We start from the raw sequence: 16,716 nt of genomic DNA, 5'->3' as shown, positions 1-16,716 counted from the left end.
CTGCATTTATTTTTCTCATTCAGAGAGTTTATTGGGTTTTATCAGTTTTTAAACAAACACACTTAATACAGAATATAAAAAAAAAGGAGGACATCACCAGAGATGGACAGTACAATGCCGTGAGAGTGTCAGAAAATCCTGCAATGATAACTGACAGCAGAAGAGATAAATTGCTGCGTCAGATAATTCCCCAACAATCAAATGGACCAAATACTTAAAGATATCTCAACGCGACACACTATTGAAACAGTGATGTAAGATGAGACTAAGGGTACTTTCACACTAGCGTTAAAGTTTTCCGGTATTGAGTTCCATCCTAGGGGTTCAATACCGGAAAAAAATGCTTCAGTTTTATCCTAATGCATTCTGTATGGAGTGCATTCCGTTCAGTATGGATCAGGATGTCTTCAGTTCAGTCACTTTTAAGGTATTTGGCCGGAGAAAATACCACAGTATGCTGCAGTATTTTCTCCGGCCAAAATTCCAGAACACTTACCAGAATGCCGGATCCGGCATTAATTTCCATTGAAATGTATTAGTGCCAAATCCGGCATTAAAATTGACGGATCCGGTCTTCCGGTCTGCGCATGTGCAGACCTTTAAAAATGTGAAAATATTAAATACCGGATCCCTTTTTCCGGATGACACCGGAGAGACGGATCCGGTATTTCAATGCATTTGTCAAACGGATTCGGAAACAAATGGTTTCAGTTTGCACACGTTTTTCCGTATCCGGCAGGCAGTTCCGGGAACGGAACTGCCTGCCGGATTCCTCTAACACAAGTGTTAAAATACCCTAACCAATGATGATCTGAAGTATAAACAGTACAAAAGAACTAACAAGAAAAAAAAAGAAAAAAAATGGGGGAGAAAAAAAAAAAAAAAGAGAAAGGAAGGGGAGTGGAGAGGGAACAATGAGTACTGTACAGGGCCCTGAAGAAGCTTCTGTCCTCTACATAGAAAGTGATTAAAGGGAACCAGACACAGTGCCTTGTAGGACTCAGCTAAATGTAATTATGCCTTTTGTTGCTTCATTCTGGAGAAAAAGTACTTTTTAACACATATGCAAATTTGCACTTAAGTGCACAGAGGGCAGGCCCAAGTCATTCTGTGCACCCTTGCTCCTCCCACTTCCTCTGCTAGCCCCCTGCCAGGCTCTGTCAATCAAGAATACTGTGCAGGAACCTGGCCCTACACGGCATTGTGCCTGATTTAACATTGAATTTCCTGGTGACAGACTCCTTTTACCTGCTTCCAGTAGCCTTTTCTGACTTGCTTATCTGTATTAGTTGTCTGCATGTATGTAATCCTTCATTTTTTTTATTTTGACATTTTGGTGGCTTCAGAGCCAATTAGTGGTTTTCCATATAGTCCCAAGCTACAGTGTTTTCAACTCACTATAGTCCTAAAGAAATGGATTTATATTGTAAATTGTGTTATAGATTCTGACTGACCTTTCACTTCAGATTTAAAGGGGATGTGAAATTAGAAAATTACTTACTGTTTCAAGTACTATTGTTTACAGTAGTCATCTCATTATCATCATAGACAGGATGACACCTCCATTATAAAGCTGAAGGCAGATAAATCAAGATTTACTATTGACAATAAGTGATGGTCACAGCCCTCATCCTCTTTCCTGTTTATTGACCTCTGCACAGGTCACAGAGCAAGCCCACAACACACTGCCTTAGATATCAGTGAGACTCCAGACTACAGGTTTCTATGGTCCATGAGGCTGCTGTGAAGCTTATCTCTGAATGCTGACCAAAAGCAGCTCAAGAAAGATGGCTGTCCTCATAATCATGTTCAGAAAATAGGATATCTATAATCAGATAAAAATAAGGAATATTAAGTCAGTATCTAGTTTCAAGTAATAATAATATAGGTGTTACATTTCCTTTAAAAGGAGTCTAGATTAGGGCTCTTTCACACGACCGGACCCAGTGTGTGGAATCCACTGCGTGAAAGAGCCAAGCCCCGTTCCAGACAGCAGAGACTCGGAGCAGTAACATGACTGATAATGCTCCGTGCCTCTGTGATCTTTTTACTACAAAATCACAGTGACAACTTTATCTCACTGTCATTTTGTACTAAAAAGATCACAGAGAGGCACGGAGCATTATCAGTCATGTTACTGCTCCGAGTTTCTGCTGTCCGGAACGGGGCTTGGCTCTCTTTCACGCAGCAGATTACCCGGACGGGATCTGCTCGTGTGAAAGAGCCCTTAGGCCTATTGCACACGGACGTTTTTTTTTCCCGTTTACTGGACGTTTTTTGCGTTCCGTATACGGAACCATTCATTTCAATGGGTCCGCAAAAAAAACGGAATGTACTCCGTATGCATTCCGTTTCCGTATTTCCGTTTTTCCGTTCCGTTTTAACATAGAACATGTCCTATTATTGCCCGCAAATCACAGTCCGTGGCTCCATTCAAGTCAATGGGTCCGCAAAAAAACGGAACACATACGGAAATGCATCCGTATGTCTTCCGTTTCCGTTCCGTTTTTTGCTGAACCATCTATTGAAAATGTTATGCCCAGCCCAATTTTATCTATGTAATTACTGTATACTGTATATGCCATACGGAAAAACGGAACGGAAAAACGGAACAGAAACGGAAACACAACGGAAACAAAAAACGGATCCGTGAAAAACGGATCGCAAAACACTGAAAAAGCCATACGGTCGTGTGCAATAGGCCTTAGGATTTATCTACTATAAAACAGTATAGTCTTGTTGATGGTTAATAATCTGCAGTTTGGAAGGTGGGTGATTAAGTTACCAATATCAGCTAATTTACTTAATCATTAATTTCTTATTAATATGAATTGCTTCTTTATTTTTCCTTTTAGATTCCTTGTGAATTTCCAGGAGCTCAGACACAACATGAAGGTCTCTCATACAATAGATAAGTATGTTACTTCCAAAACCACAGAGCCCAGAATTTTACTGCTATTTGATGCACAAGTTCAGTGACTGCCAGTTCGCATTGTTCGCCCGCGAACATATGCGGGCTGCCATCTTTTTTCACAAGTCCGGCGAGGCACAGGTAAGCCCTTACCTGTGCCTGTGCGCGAGCCGGTCTGAAAAAAAGTGCGGTCAGCGGGAGCAGGCAGTTACGAGAACAGCCACCGGGGGCCTTCATCGGGCTGTTCTCGGAAACTGCCGGTGACCGCATTTGTTTTCAGACCGGCTCGTGGCACAGGTAAGGGCTTACCTGTGCCTCACCGGACTTGTGAAAAAAGATGGCAGCCCGCATATGTTCGCGGGCGAACAATGCAAACTGGTCATCACTGTACAAGTTTAATTTTTAATGATTTGTAAGGGTGGTTTCACACACCGCTTTTTTGGGAAAACTGCAACTGCTATGTTTGATGCAGATTTTTGCACCAAAGCCAGAATTGGATCCAACAGAACAGAGAGCTATACCTTTCGAATCCAGTCCTGGCTTTGGCTCAAAAAGAAAAACTGCACAAAAAATGCAAAATTCTTCTGAAAAACAGGGTGTGGGAAACTGTCCTGACCTTTACGTTGTTAATATTGTAATGACAAGTTGACTACTTATGTTTATTATGTTAGTTTCCACATAAATCTTATGTCTTTTTAAAAATTGCATTCAGTTGCTGTTTCTTCCAAAACTGACAACAAAAAATTGCATCTATTACGGCTCCTAGAGAGGTTGTCACCTCCTGAATGACAAATACAGTTAAAGGGGCAAGCAAAATATCAATGCAAGGCAGATTTATCCTCCTATTAGGGCTCATGCACACGACCATATGTATTTTACGGTACGCAAAACACGGATCCACAAAAAATACGGATGACGTCAGTGTGCATTCCGTATTTTGCGGAACGGAACAGCTGGCCCCTAAGAGAACCGTCCTATCCTTGTCCGTAATGCGGACAATAATAGGACATGTTCTATTTTTTTTTTTTTTTTGCGGAACGAACATACGGAAGAGGAATGCACACGTAACTTCCTTTTTTTTGCAGACCCATTGAAATGAATGGTCCCTTATATGGTCCGCAAAAAAAAACCTAAACAGACACGGAAAGAAAATACATTCGTATACATGAGCCCTTATTTATTCTGAAAAAATAAATCTTCAGCGGTGGAATCCATTTTTGACAGATTCTGCTTCCAACTGATTGCTGGGGATCCTTTGTGATCAGCCTCTCATCAGACCCTAAGAAAGATGGGCTTCTCTCACTGTGGTGCGATGATTATATACCTGTTTTCAAGGATTACCAAATTAAACAGATTTTTTAATTTACATTTTTGTTACAGGTTCACACACATTAAAGCGGGATGTCCGATTAAAAAAAAATACCAGCAAAAAGTAATAAAATAGATTGTTAAACCGCCCACTGCTCCAGTACGCTACATGTCTTTGTTTACATGCCAACCACGTGTTGTACCAGAGCAAGGCTTTCTAACGTGACCACTGAAAACCTCACTTGCTGCAGAGGATAATCTATTTGTTCACGTACATTTATTTTTTTTACTTTTCAAACTTTATTAAACTTTTTTTTTTCGTTTTCCACAAGGGGATTTTTACTTAGGTTTTCTAATGAATAACAATAAAATAACTATGTATTCCAATGCATTACTGCCTGTGTATGCGTGAACAGATTCACACAGCACAGACCTGCCAGCCTTTGTTAGGCCCAGTAACCTACATAGAAAAAAATGAGCCTACAACATACCCATAACATATAATGAAGCTTTATTATGTATACAAATTATGATATAAAAGAAGTCTTATTAAAATCACGTGATGCAAGGACAGGTGGCAGAAAAAAACGTCATCCAGAGACCACATAATCACAACTGGGGATAAATATGGCAATATACCGAAATGATAAATACTGGCTGGACTACATCCATCTGGCATTGGCCTGTAAGCAGCATGACTAAGTAAACCAGAATGAAAATAACTATGTCCAGATTCATCCCCATTTGTGATTATGTAGTCTTTGGATCACGTTTTTTCTGCCACCTGTCTGTCACGGCGGGGAGTGGGGGGAACCCCCCACCGTGCCTCAGTGTTCGATGCAACGCAGGAAAACAGGGAGCAAGACACCTCCTAACGCGACCCTGAAGATCTCCCTAAACTCCTAATGCATGAGCCGCCTCAGAAGGTAAGGGGGCTCATGCTCTCCAACCTAGAACCCTAGGTATCCTTGCTATGCCCTAAGCCTAAAGACAGGGCGGAGACCACCCATTCATCCAATACAACGGATGCATGGTGTCTCCAGAAGCCCAGCAGCTGGCCACCAACTAGACAGGGTTCACAGCCGAACGACAGGTAAGTAACAAAAGGCAACAGACAACCTAGGTTACCAGAACTTACCTGCCGCCGACGAGATGAACCGGAAATGCACTGTCTCGATGTTTGCTTAAACCACTCCGGGAAAGCAGCCCCCTTTCGGAGGAAACACACAACAACACAATAACCTCCAAACAAGGCCCACAACATACACCAGGTGGGAGAGGGAAAACAGAAACACACCGGAGGGGACACACAGACAGAGCAAGGGAAACAATATAATAAATTAGGGTGGCTCACACAGACAAAGACATTCAGCCAGGGAGCAGAGCTCCTACACAGACTGACAAAAATCTCCAACACACCAACATATAAGGAGGCCTGAGGTCACACCCACCACACCTACCAAGCACACCTTAACCCTGTGCACACCAAACGGAGAAAGTGCACACATACAAACACACGTTGCCAGAGGCAACCGCATGCATTGACAGCGAGCTGCCTAGCAAAAAGCTCAGGCTGCTACACTGCCAACAACACCATGTTGCCAGCGGCAACCGCACGTGAGGCTACCAACTAACAGCCCTCACCTGCGGTAAACAACCAAACCTGGCCACTGGCAACTGCATGCGGCTCTAAGAGTCACGACCATGACCATAGTCGTGACACTGTCCTTGCATCATGTGATTTTTAATAAGACTTCTTTTACTGTATATCTCAATTTGTATACATAATAAAGCTTCATTATATTTTTATGGGTACGTTGTGGGCTCATTTTCTCTATGTAGGTTGTTTGTAGTTTTTTGAGCTGATGCCATGGTTACTATATTAGATTTGGGTATTGCCCAAGCATAGTGTATTGTACACAGTTGATCTAGGCAGGGCCCCGGATGTTTTGTCCAGTGCCCCGAATGTTATGCTGGCCTGGTAGCATTTTTTTTTATTTGGCTATTCCAGGGCCCTTTAAGGCTACATTCACACGTCAGTATTTTTCTACATCCCGATTTTCGGTCCGTTTTTTGCGGATCCGTTGTTCCTGAAAATGTTTCCGTATGTCATCCGTTTTTTGCGGATCCGCAAAAAACGGAAACATGTGAAAACTCAAATCCGACAGTATATTCTAACACAGAGGCGTTCCCATGGTGATGGGGACGCTTCTAGTTAGAATATACTGAGAACTGTGTACATGACTGCCCCCTGCTGTGCGGCGCATTGCTTTTAGCACAGACCTGTCACTTACCAGTAGGAGGAGCTCCCGGCCGGACACACATCGCAGCTCGCAGTCGCAGGTAAGTATAATGCTTGTATTTATTGCTAAGTAACCATGGCAGCCAAGACTGCAATAGCGTCTTGGCTGCCATGGTAACCGATCGGAGCCCCAGCGATTAAACTGGGACTCCGATCGGAACTCTCCGCTGCCACCAATGATGGGGGGGGGGGGAGGTGAGGCCGCACTGGGCACATTTATTAATACTGGGAATCCGCACTGGCCACCAATGATGGGGGGGGGGAGAGAGGTGAGGCATTTAATACTGGGGAGGGAGGGGGGTCTGCCCCCTGCTGCCTGGCAGCCCCTGATCTCTTATAAGGGGCTATGATATGCACAATTAACCCCTCAGGCGCAGCACCTGAGGGGTTAATTGTGCAGATCACAGCCCCCTGTAAGAGATCGGGTGCCCCCCAGCAGGGGGCAGTCATGTACACCGTTCTCAGTATATTCTAACTAGAAGCGTCCCCATCACCATGGGAACGCCTCTGTGTTAGAATATACTGTCGGATCTGAGTTTTTCACGAAGTGAAAAATCTGATCTGTAGAAAACTTACTGGGAATCCGCACTGCCGCACTGGCCACCAATGAATATAGAGGGAGGGGGGCCGCACTGGTCACATTTAATACTGGGGAGGAAGCCTAATTTCCAGGAACGGAATCCGCATAAAACGGATGACATACGTAATGACATACGATTGTGGTTTTTTGCGGATCCATTGACTTTGTATTGGTCCAGGATCCGATTTTTGCGGAAAAGAATAGGACATGTTTTATATTTTTTCGGACATAGGGAACAACGGAAACGGACAGCGCACATTGTGCTGTCCGATTTTTTCCAGGACCCATTGAAAATGAATGGGTCCAGATCTGGTCCAGATCTGTTCCTGAAAAAACGGAACAGATCAGGAAAGAAAAAACGGACGTGTGAATGGACCCTAATATTGATTGGACCTGGGCAACCCACCACAGATCATCCCCCCACCCCCCTTGTACTTGTTCCGCTGATCCGCTACTTGCGGGCTATGCGTGCATGAGTTCAGTCACTTCAGTGCGCAATCCCATCCTTCGGCAAGTGATCCCGCGAGACCCGTGACCTCCCGTGGCGGGTCTTGCGGGATCACGCGCCACAGGACGGGATTGCGCACCGAAGTGACTGAACTCATGCCCGCGCAGCCCGCAAGTAGCGGATCAGCGGAACAAGTACAAGGGGGGTGGGGGGATGCTCTGTGGGGTTGCTCAGGGTTCATTCCCATAAATATTAAAGGGCCCAAGCAAAGATTTCTCCAGTGGTGAGGAAATGAAACATAACAGATATTGGAAAGTTACCGAATGTTGTATTATATAATGACAGTCTGCAGTACTGCACTTCATTTGCGTAAACCAGAACACCCCTTTAAGCATGCCTTTAATGTGCAATTTCAACACAGTGGGCTTGTGCCCCGGATGTTTTCAGACACTAGAAGCGCCCCTGGATCTAGGTGTCATGAGTGCTTGGCCTGTTTGGTTCCTATTGCTTATTTGTTAGGCCCTGTGCTGACCCTTTCAGGGGAAGAAGTGAGCCCCCTCCTATTAATACTATAATTGCTGTAAGCAGCCAGGATTGGAGATCTCTCATAGATGCGTTTTGCTGGGGGTTAACAAACGTCTCCCAGCGATTTTCATTAGAGACATTCACAGTTATCTGACTTAGGCTGGGTTCAGAAGCTCAAGAACTTGTTTGAGCGTAGGGCGTTTTTCAGCGCGTTCAAACACGCTGTAAAACGCTCAAGTGAGAACCAGGGCCATAGGGAAGCATTGGTTTTCATGTGTTGAGCGTTTTACAGCGCGTTTGAACGCGCTGTAAAACGCTCAAGTGTGAACCCAGCCTTAGTGTTCATATTGTTTGTATGGAGTAGTGTTATCAGCCAGGATCCCCCTATTCTGTCCCTACACACTGAGGCCAGGTGACACCAGAAGTTACGTTGCTTCTTTCTGTGGCATGACAACACAACCCCGTATCATATTATTGAATGGACCGCAGGATGCAACTCCCCACCCAATTGTGATCACTTACATCATCTAAAGGGGCCGTACTGACATCAGATGACTGACCTTAGTGGTCCCATGATCCCAAGCTACACTGGGATCTTGTTTTAGTAGGCAGATCAAAAACAATAAAGGGGTGTATTATGGAGGAGACGAAGCAGGAGGATGCTGGGAAGACCGCAAAAGACCTGCCTCTAACCCGAAGTTTGGGAGAGAAACAAGTGGCAGAGCGGAGTAATGTAGGAGATAATTTATGAAAAAATACTACATATGTTATGGGACAATTACTAAAACTGTAGTGTAGGGACTGAATTTTTTAAAAAAATTTTATTATTTCAGTGGCTCCCTGGATAAGCCCTTTACACATTTGTTTCTACAATTATTTGATGTTTTCATTGCTGTGAGACAATCCTGGCTTGTCAAAAATGTGCATACTATTATTTAGGCTGGTTCTGGGGAGGACCTATATTTATATACTGTATATGTATGGGCCTAGATTTTTCTATATTTTTCTATTGTAATATCATTAGGGGACACAGAGCCATGTGCATAGCTCTCACTCAGAGGCTGACAATAATAAAATGTTAGCCCAGGTGGGCTGTACCCTCTGTGTCCAAAGGAAGCAGACATGAACTTTTTTGGTCTGCATCTTTAGTTTTGCATCTTTATGTCAATCAATTGCAGGAGCTATAACCTTGCTGAAGAGGAATCTTCACGACCGTGGGTTGCCACTTTAGTTGCATTGCCCTGTGGGGGCATACCTCGCTAACACCACCAATCACATGAAATTAATGACATAACTTAGTGGACCCTAAGGTGGCATGCTTCACTGAGCCATCACCTTACTGTCAACAGATGCTGTGTCCCTTAGCGACCCTCTGGACAAGGAACATAATTGCCTTCTAAGTCAGCTTTTATCTCCACAGGCTTGGCTATCCGTTCATCATTTGCTTCTTGGGTCGGTAAAGACTGTACCATCTGGACTAAACAGCCCCAACAGGGCCTTTCTTTTCCCAGGCCTTCCTGGAAGATATCCAGCTTCTCACCTCTCAGCTTCTCAGGCATCCAAGTATCTTTCTGATGTCTTCCTAGAATCGACTCGCAAAGCTGCAGCTAACACTGTTGCCATCCACTGCACCATTTGGCTTTGGTCTTGGGCAGCTGACCCTGCTTTCAAGATGGCACTCATTGTGCTATTGCACCTCATTTTTCCAGTGGAAGAATTTATCTTTCAGCCTACGGGGAAAAGGCTGTTCTTCCTCAGGCCTTTCAGTTTTGTTCTTTTTTGAGAATCTTCGTCCCGCTTGGACAAGTACTCTTTTAGTTTTTCTGACTTCAGACAATCTTCATTGAAACCAGAACCTTCCTGGCATGTCCATCCTAAGATCATCAAGCCCTCCATAGCCCTCCTGCATTTAAAAAGAACCTGTCACCTTGAAAATGAAATCTAATCTACAGGCAGCATGTTACAGAGAAGGAGCTGCTGAGAAGATTGATATATAATTTTGTGGGAAGAGATTCAGTAAAACCTGTAATTTATACATTTATATCTCTTCTTTTTCTACCTCTTTTGAAGAGCTATTGGTACAGGGAGGAGGGGTTATCAGTGATTGATGGATTTGTGTGCATAAGAGATAGCTGTCAGTCACTAATTACCCCCACCCTCCTGAACGGATACTGGTAGCTCTTCACAGGAAGTGGAAAAAACAGATAATCGTATTAGTTACAGGTTTTACTGAATCTTTTCCCACAAAACCATCAATCTGCTCAGCTTCTTTTGCTCTATAAGATGCTGCTTGCAGATTGCACTGCATTTTGTGATGAAAGGTCCTCTTTAAATAACTTCCTTGGGTGAGGAACAGTGGCTATCTTTTAAGGTGACCTGGCTTGCCAGCATATGAAATGCATTGGTCCTAGAGGTGGTGGCGACAGGGTACAAGATCGAGTTCTTGACCCTGCCTGCTGGAAGAATTTTTTTTTTTCGGCCACCCTTGATCTCTTTCTTGTGTGTCTACCTTCTTTCAAACTATCTGCACCCTCTTCCATCAAGGAGTAATTGTGGCCAATCCCTCTTCAGAACATTTCCAAGGATTCTACTGTAACCTGTTTACAGTTCCTAAGAAGGATGGTTATCTTTGACTCATTCTAGGGCTTAAAAAACTCAGCCATTTCATCCATGTCCAGAGATTCTGGATGGAATCACTGCAGTCAGGCATGGATCCTCTGGAAGGAGGCGTATTCAACATTTGTGTTCACGATGCTTACTTCCACATTCCCATAACAAGGTTCTACCAGTGGTTTCACTTTGCGATTGATATGCAACATTTCCAGTTTGTTGCACTGCTCTTCAGTCTGGCAACTACTTCTCTAGTCCTTACCAAGGTTGTTACATCTCTCATGGCGCTTCTGTGCACAGGAGAGTTTCTGTGATTCCCTATGTGGACGACTTCTTGGAGAAGGATCCCTCGAAGGAGGACAACCTGACCAGTATCCAGATCACCCTGGGTTTTCTCAACCAGCTTGGGTGAATATTCAGCATGGGGAAAAAACTACCTTATTCCAGACGAAATTCCTGCGATTCCCCTCAACACCCATTCTGGCAAGATCTGGGCTACCCACTCCAGTGTGACCTTTCTTTTCACCTACTCCCCATGCTCCATTTGCTCTTGCATGTGCGTATTGGGCACAATGGTCTCCTCTATCGAAGTATGCTAAGTTCCACATACATCTTTAGCAACTGGCGATTCTTCACCAGTGGAACAAGTCTCCTTCCTCTGTAGATCAACTGATCCACCTTCCTCCCCTGCTCCTCTGGTGGCTTTTCTCCCTAGCAATCTCTAAGGGCTAGTCTTTTCCTCCCCTCTCCGGGAAGTGCTTATCACCGATACAGGGCTCATCAGCTGGGCAGTTGTCTTCAGTCCCTTTTGTGTCAAGGACTTATGGCCCAAGGAGTAGTCTTTGCTCCAGATAAGTCTCTTGGAACTCAGGGCCATATTTTTAGTGCTCTCCCACTAGACATCTCTCGTTTAGGAACCAGACAGACAACTCCACAGCGTTTGCATATGTAAACCACCAGGGAGGCACCAGGAGCTGAGTAGCAATGAGGGAAGCCCTCGTCACTCTCTGAAATGCCCACATTGTGGCAGGGCTGTTGAAGCCACGGTCCTGGGATTCCAGGGTCTGTCCAAACCTGTCATCCAAACCGCGTTCAAGGCTTCTAAACTGTAATGTGCAATGGTTTACCAACACACGTGGAAAGCCTTTTTAAGCTGTTGTGAGCACTCTAGACTTACACCCTCTGGTCTGTTCCATTCACAGGTTCCCATTCACAGGATCCTGTAATTTCTTCAGTCTGGTTTGGACTGCTGTTCCTTAAGGGACAGATATCTGCTCTATCCATCTTTTTTCATCAAACCTTTACTTTTCATCTGCAGCTAAAGACCTTTTCCACTATCCTGTCGGACTTCAACCTGGTCCTTGAACCAGTCTTCGCCTTTGAGCCCTTGTGCGATATCCTGCTTCAGCTTCTATTTGTAAAGTTATTCCAGATCCATTCCAGGCCTCTGCCAAAGCCAGTTTGGGTTGTAAGGTTCTGGAAACAGCTGTACGCTAGGTGGCTCAAATGGCTGTTTTTCTTCCCAGCCACTTGGATCACTCTAGGTCCCATGATGCTGTGTCTCCCAGTAATATCATAGGGAGTCTCCTCTATATGGCCATATACAGGGCTTACATTGTCCTATAGCACACCTATACATGAATGTAATAGTACTGTACCTTTGTCTTTTTCTTTACACTTGCAGAAGCTGGAAAAACTAAGTTTAATTCATATGCAAATTAGCACTCGCAAGTGCCCAGGGGCGGCGTTCACTGTGTTGGAGCCTAGGCTGCCCTGCTTTTTTTCATTGTTTCCCCACCCCAGCCCCTGCCTATACCCGCCCTCCTATTCCCTTGCGTCATCTTTCGGTCCTGCCAAGATCCCGCGCCTGCGCACTGCCTCGCCGGGCCTAGGCATGCACACTGCGATGCCTATTGTGGGTATGGCATCGCTTTAACTACTGCACATGCGCCTGCGAATGGCGCGAAACCAGCGGCAAGGGGGCGTTCGCCGGCGCAAGTGCAGTAGTTAAAGCGATGATCCCGGCCTGGCAAGGCAGTGCGTAGGCGCGGGATCTCGGCTGGACCGAAGGATGACGCAAGGGAATAGGAGGGTGGGCATATGCAGAGGCTGGGGCGGGGAAACAATGAAAAAAGGCAGAGCAGCCTGGGCTCCATCACAGTGAACGCCGCCCCTGGGTACTTACTTGTGCTCATTTGCATATGAATTAAACTTCGTTTTTCCATCTTCTGCAAGTGTAAAGAAAAAGACTAAGGTACTATTACATTCATGTATAGGTGTGCTGTAGGACAATGTAAGCACTGTATATGGCGATATGGAGGTGACAGACTCCCTTTAACAAGAAAATTGGATTTTTATATTTACCATAAAATTCCTTTCCCATTTAATTATTTAGGGGACACAAATCCGACCTTCTGTTCTTTCTTTGTTTCTGTGCTCTTGTTCTTGGTTCTTTTCCAAGTTCAGGGCATTTTAGTTTTAGTTACAAAACTTTCTCGCCCATTTTCCTTGGGGGACACAGAAGACCTTGGGTATAGCTCAGCTTCCTAGGAGGCGTGACACTAAGTGAAAACTGTTAAGCCCCTCCTCCAGCAGCTATACCCTCAGCCTGGAGAGAGAGACTGCCAGTTTTTTTGCTTAGTGTCCAAGGAGGCAAGACACTCCCTGCTCTGCAGGGCTGTATTCTCCTTGTTTAAATTTTAGATTTTTACTTTTTTATTTTCTTTTTGTTCCAGATCATCAGGGATAACAGAGTCGCACTAGACCTCTCTGTTCTCCCGGGGTTGAGCTGCGCCAGTGCCGGTCACCCGCACTGCTGCCTCCCCCACAGAAGGCAAGGTGGACCAGGGCAGCCTAGCTCCCCTGCATCCCGCCAGCGCAAGGGTCGCCCACACGCCAAGTCCCTCTTCCAGCGTCCTGCCACTACGGTGCCAGTAGCTGAAGGGGTGACCCTGCTGGAACGGACCGAGGGTAAAGACGGCTAATGGTGAGAGAGTGGCTTCTCCAGCCCTACGTTCCCCCCCCACCCCGGTGTACTGGTGCCTCTGGACCCTGCTGGACCTAGGCTGGCCCCTGGGGTGCCGCAGGACGGCAATCTGCTTCCTCTCCTCCCCTCCTGGCCTCCATAGGACATTGCAGACTGATCTCCCTGCGAGAGGAATTCTGCAACAGGGCCCGGAGGCCCGCACCTAGCTGCCCCTGACGGAGGGGTTATGCCAGCGTCCCTCCTCTATCCTCACGGGCACCCGGTCTCAGATTCCCCCCATCCCCTTACCGGTGCGCTGCTCAGGGCCAGGGGCCCGCTCCTGACGCTGCCGAGGCGCAGGGCCCTCGCTTCTGGCCAGCGGGGTGGGCACCCGCGGCCGGCATGTACTTGAGCGCGATGCTCAACCAGGCCACGGCCGACCGTCGGTGCATTCCGGTCGGCCGGGCGCCGCAAATTTTGGCCCAGGCTTCGCGGCCTGCTGGGCCGCAATTCCGGCCCTCCTTCCCGGGCCCCTGACTATTCCGGCCCATGGGGTGGGCACCCGCTGCCGGTAGTACATGTGCCACTTCGGCTCCCTCCAGGTCCCGGCCGACCGTCGGTACCTCCCGGTCAGCCGGGCGCCGCAAAAATTTAGTCCCCTGCTTCGCGGCCTACTAGGCCGCAAAATTCCGGCCTCGGTTGGAGGGGGCGGGAACTTCTCCAAGGCGTGAATTCTTCCCGCTTGGAGGTCCCCCCGCCCCTAGGGGATCGCTGCGCCGCCCCCCAGGCCGGATCCCTGTTAACCTTTTGGGTACCGGCCATCTCCAGGGGCCGGCTCCCATCTAGAGGAGACCCTCTAAGATCTGGGCTTCCTCATGGACCTGTATGGCTGGCCCCTTTCCTGCCTCTCAGAGAGGCTGTGCCCCTGTATGGTGGCCCCATTCCTGCCTCAGAGAGGCTGTGTTTTAAAAAAATAAAAAAATGAATAAAAATAACGGAATTCTTGTTGGTTGCGCAGGACGCTGCAGCCTGATCTCAGTAGTGCTGGTCGTATGCATGCCCCCCTTCCATAGCCGGCATGTCGCGCTCCCCGGCTGCGGCGCTGGCCAGGTGCATGTTCCCCTTCTAGGCGAACCCTTGTCCTCTCCCGGGATACGGCGCTGGCCAAGTGCATGCCCCCCTTCCGCCCTTTCTATAGGCAGAATTCGTCACCCTCTCCAGTTACGGTGCAGGCCATGTGCATGACCCCCTTCCTAGGCGGAATACTGCACTCTCACTGGCTGCGGGCTGGCCTTGTGCATGACCCCCTTCTATAGGCGGAATACTGCACTCTCACTGGATACGGTGCTGGCCATGCGCACGACCCCCTTCCATAGGCGGAATGCTGCACTCTCGCTGGATTCGCTGCCAGCCATATACGCATGGCCCCCTTCCGTAGGCGGAATTCTGCACTCTCACTGCATTCGCTGCCGGCCATGTGCATGACCCCCTTCCATAGGCGGAATGCTGCACTCTCTGGATTCGCTGCCGGCCATATGCATGACCTCCTTCCATAGGCGGAACGCTGCACTCTCGCTAGATTCGCTGCCGGCCATATGCATGACCCCCTTCCGTAGACGGAATTCTGCACTCTCACTGGATTCGCTGCCGGCTATGTGCATGACCCCCTTCCATAGGCGGAATGCTGCACTCTCTGGATTCGCTGCCGGCCATATGCATGACCTCCTTCCATAGGCGGAATGCTGCACTCTCACTCGATTCGCTGCCGGCCATGTGCACGACCCCCTTCCATAGGCGGTATGCTGCACTCTCACTGGATTCGCTGCCGGCCATGGGCATGCCTCCTTTTCTCAGGCGGCATACATACACTCTCACTGACTGTGGTTGTTTTCTCGCCGGTACGTGGCTGGCCATGTGCATGACCCCCATCCATGGCGGGGTGCTTGCACTCTCACTGGATGCGATGCTGGCCATGTGCATGACCCCCCCTTTCTGGGCGGAATACTGCACTCTCACTGGATACGTTGCTGGCCATGAGCATGGTCTTCTTCCATGGGTGGAATGCTTGCACTCCCATTGGATACGGTGCTGGCCTTGTGCATGACCACCCCTCATTCCATGGGCGGAATTTTTCACGCTCACGAGACTCACGGCTGTCCTTGTATATGCTGTGCTGGGTGGATTATTGCACAATCACTTAATGCTAGGATAACCCTGTGCATGTCCCCCTTTAACTAGGCGGACCTACTTCTCTGAAGTTGGTACTGGCCTTGGGCATCCCCCCTTTTGGGGCGGGCCTTTGCACTCTTGCCGACTGCAGTGTTTGCCAGGTACATTTCCCCCCTTTCTAGGCGGACTGCTTGCGTTCCATCGCATGTCGTACTAGTCTTGTGCATAACTCCCTTCCAGGCTGCACTTTGCACTTCCGTAGATACTGTGGGACTCTGTGGCAGGCCCCCTTCGCTGAGTGACTATTTTGCAGTGAGCGGACGTTCTTGTGCGCTCTGTGCGTTGTTTGGGCCATGTATGCCTTCTCCTCCCGTAGGTGGGTTGGCCTTCTCACTGCTTACCGGGCTGCTCGTACGTATGCCTCCCTTCCTCCTGTGACATACTTGTTTCTCTTGGGATACGATGCTTGCCGCAAGCCTTGCACTCTTCTCTGAAGAGATCATTCTGCTTCCACCTGACCCGGACGGACTCTACTTGCTTTCTACTGCACCGAGCTAGGCGGTACTCATTCTCGGGTTTGGATTGTATATTGCGGTTCCGTTGTGACTGTATCCACCATGTTTGTTGGCCCTTCCACCTGGGGAGTGTTTGTGGTTCCTAGATGCGTACCCATTCGTCCTCCCGCGGCATTGCTTCCCTGCGCAGGCGGTCACATGGACGAGAGTGCTGTCTGCAGCGCCCCTCGAATTCTACGTTGACTCGGGCGGGACTACGGTTCCCTCGCCTACTACTATTTCCTCCTCTTCGGATGCAGTGTGGTATGAGTCCTTCCTATTGGCGCCTTCTGCGCTTCAGTTCTGCTCTGCTACCAGGTTCGGGCCGCTCTCCTCGGGAAGGT

General features: G+C 47.7%; 1 protein-coding gene across 2 annotated transcripts in view; it reads left to right on the top strand.

Annotated features, from left to right (window-relative positions):
• STAT2 (signal transducer and activator of transcription 2) overlaps positions 1-16,716 on the top strand; it is a 142,855-nt gene that overhangs the window by 55,214 nt on the left and 70,925 nt on the right. For both annotated transcript variants that reach the window (XM_040425607.1, XM_040425608.1), the window contains exon 11: positions 2,856-2,915. In XM_040425607.1, the coding sequence (XP_040281541.1) occupies positions 2,856-2,915 (60 nt within the window). The remainder of the gene's footprint in view (positions 1-2,855; positions 2,916-16,716) is intronic.

Source organism: Bufo bufo, chromosome 3 (genome assembly GCF_905171765.1).
Source record: "Bufo bufo chromosome 3, aBufBuf1.1, whole genome shotgun sequence".
NCBI lineage: Eukaryota > Metazoa > Chordata > Amphibia > Anura > Bufonidae > Bufo > Bufo bufo.
Note: the sequence above shows the minus strand (reverse complement) of the source record. Positions and strands in the feature narration are given on the sequence as shown.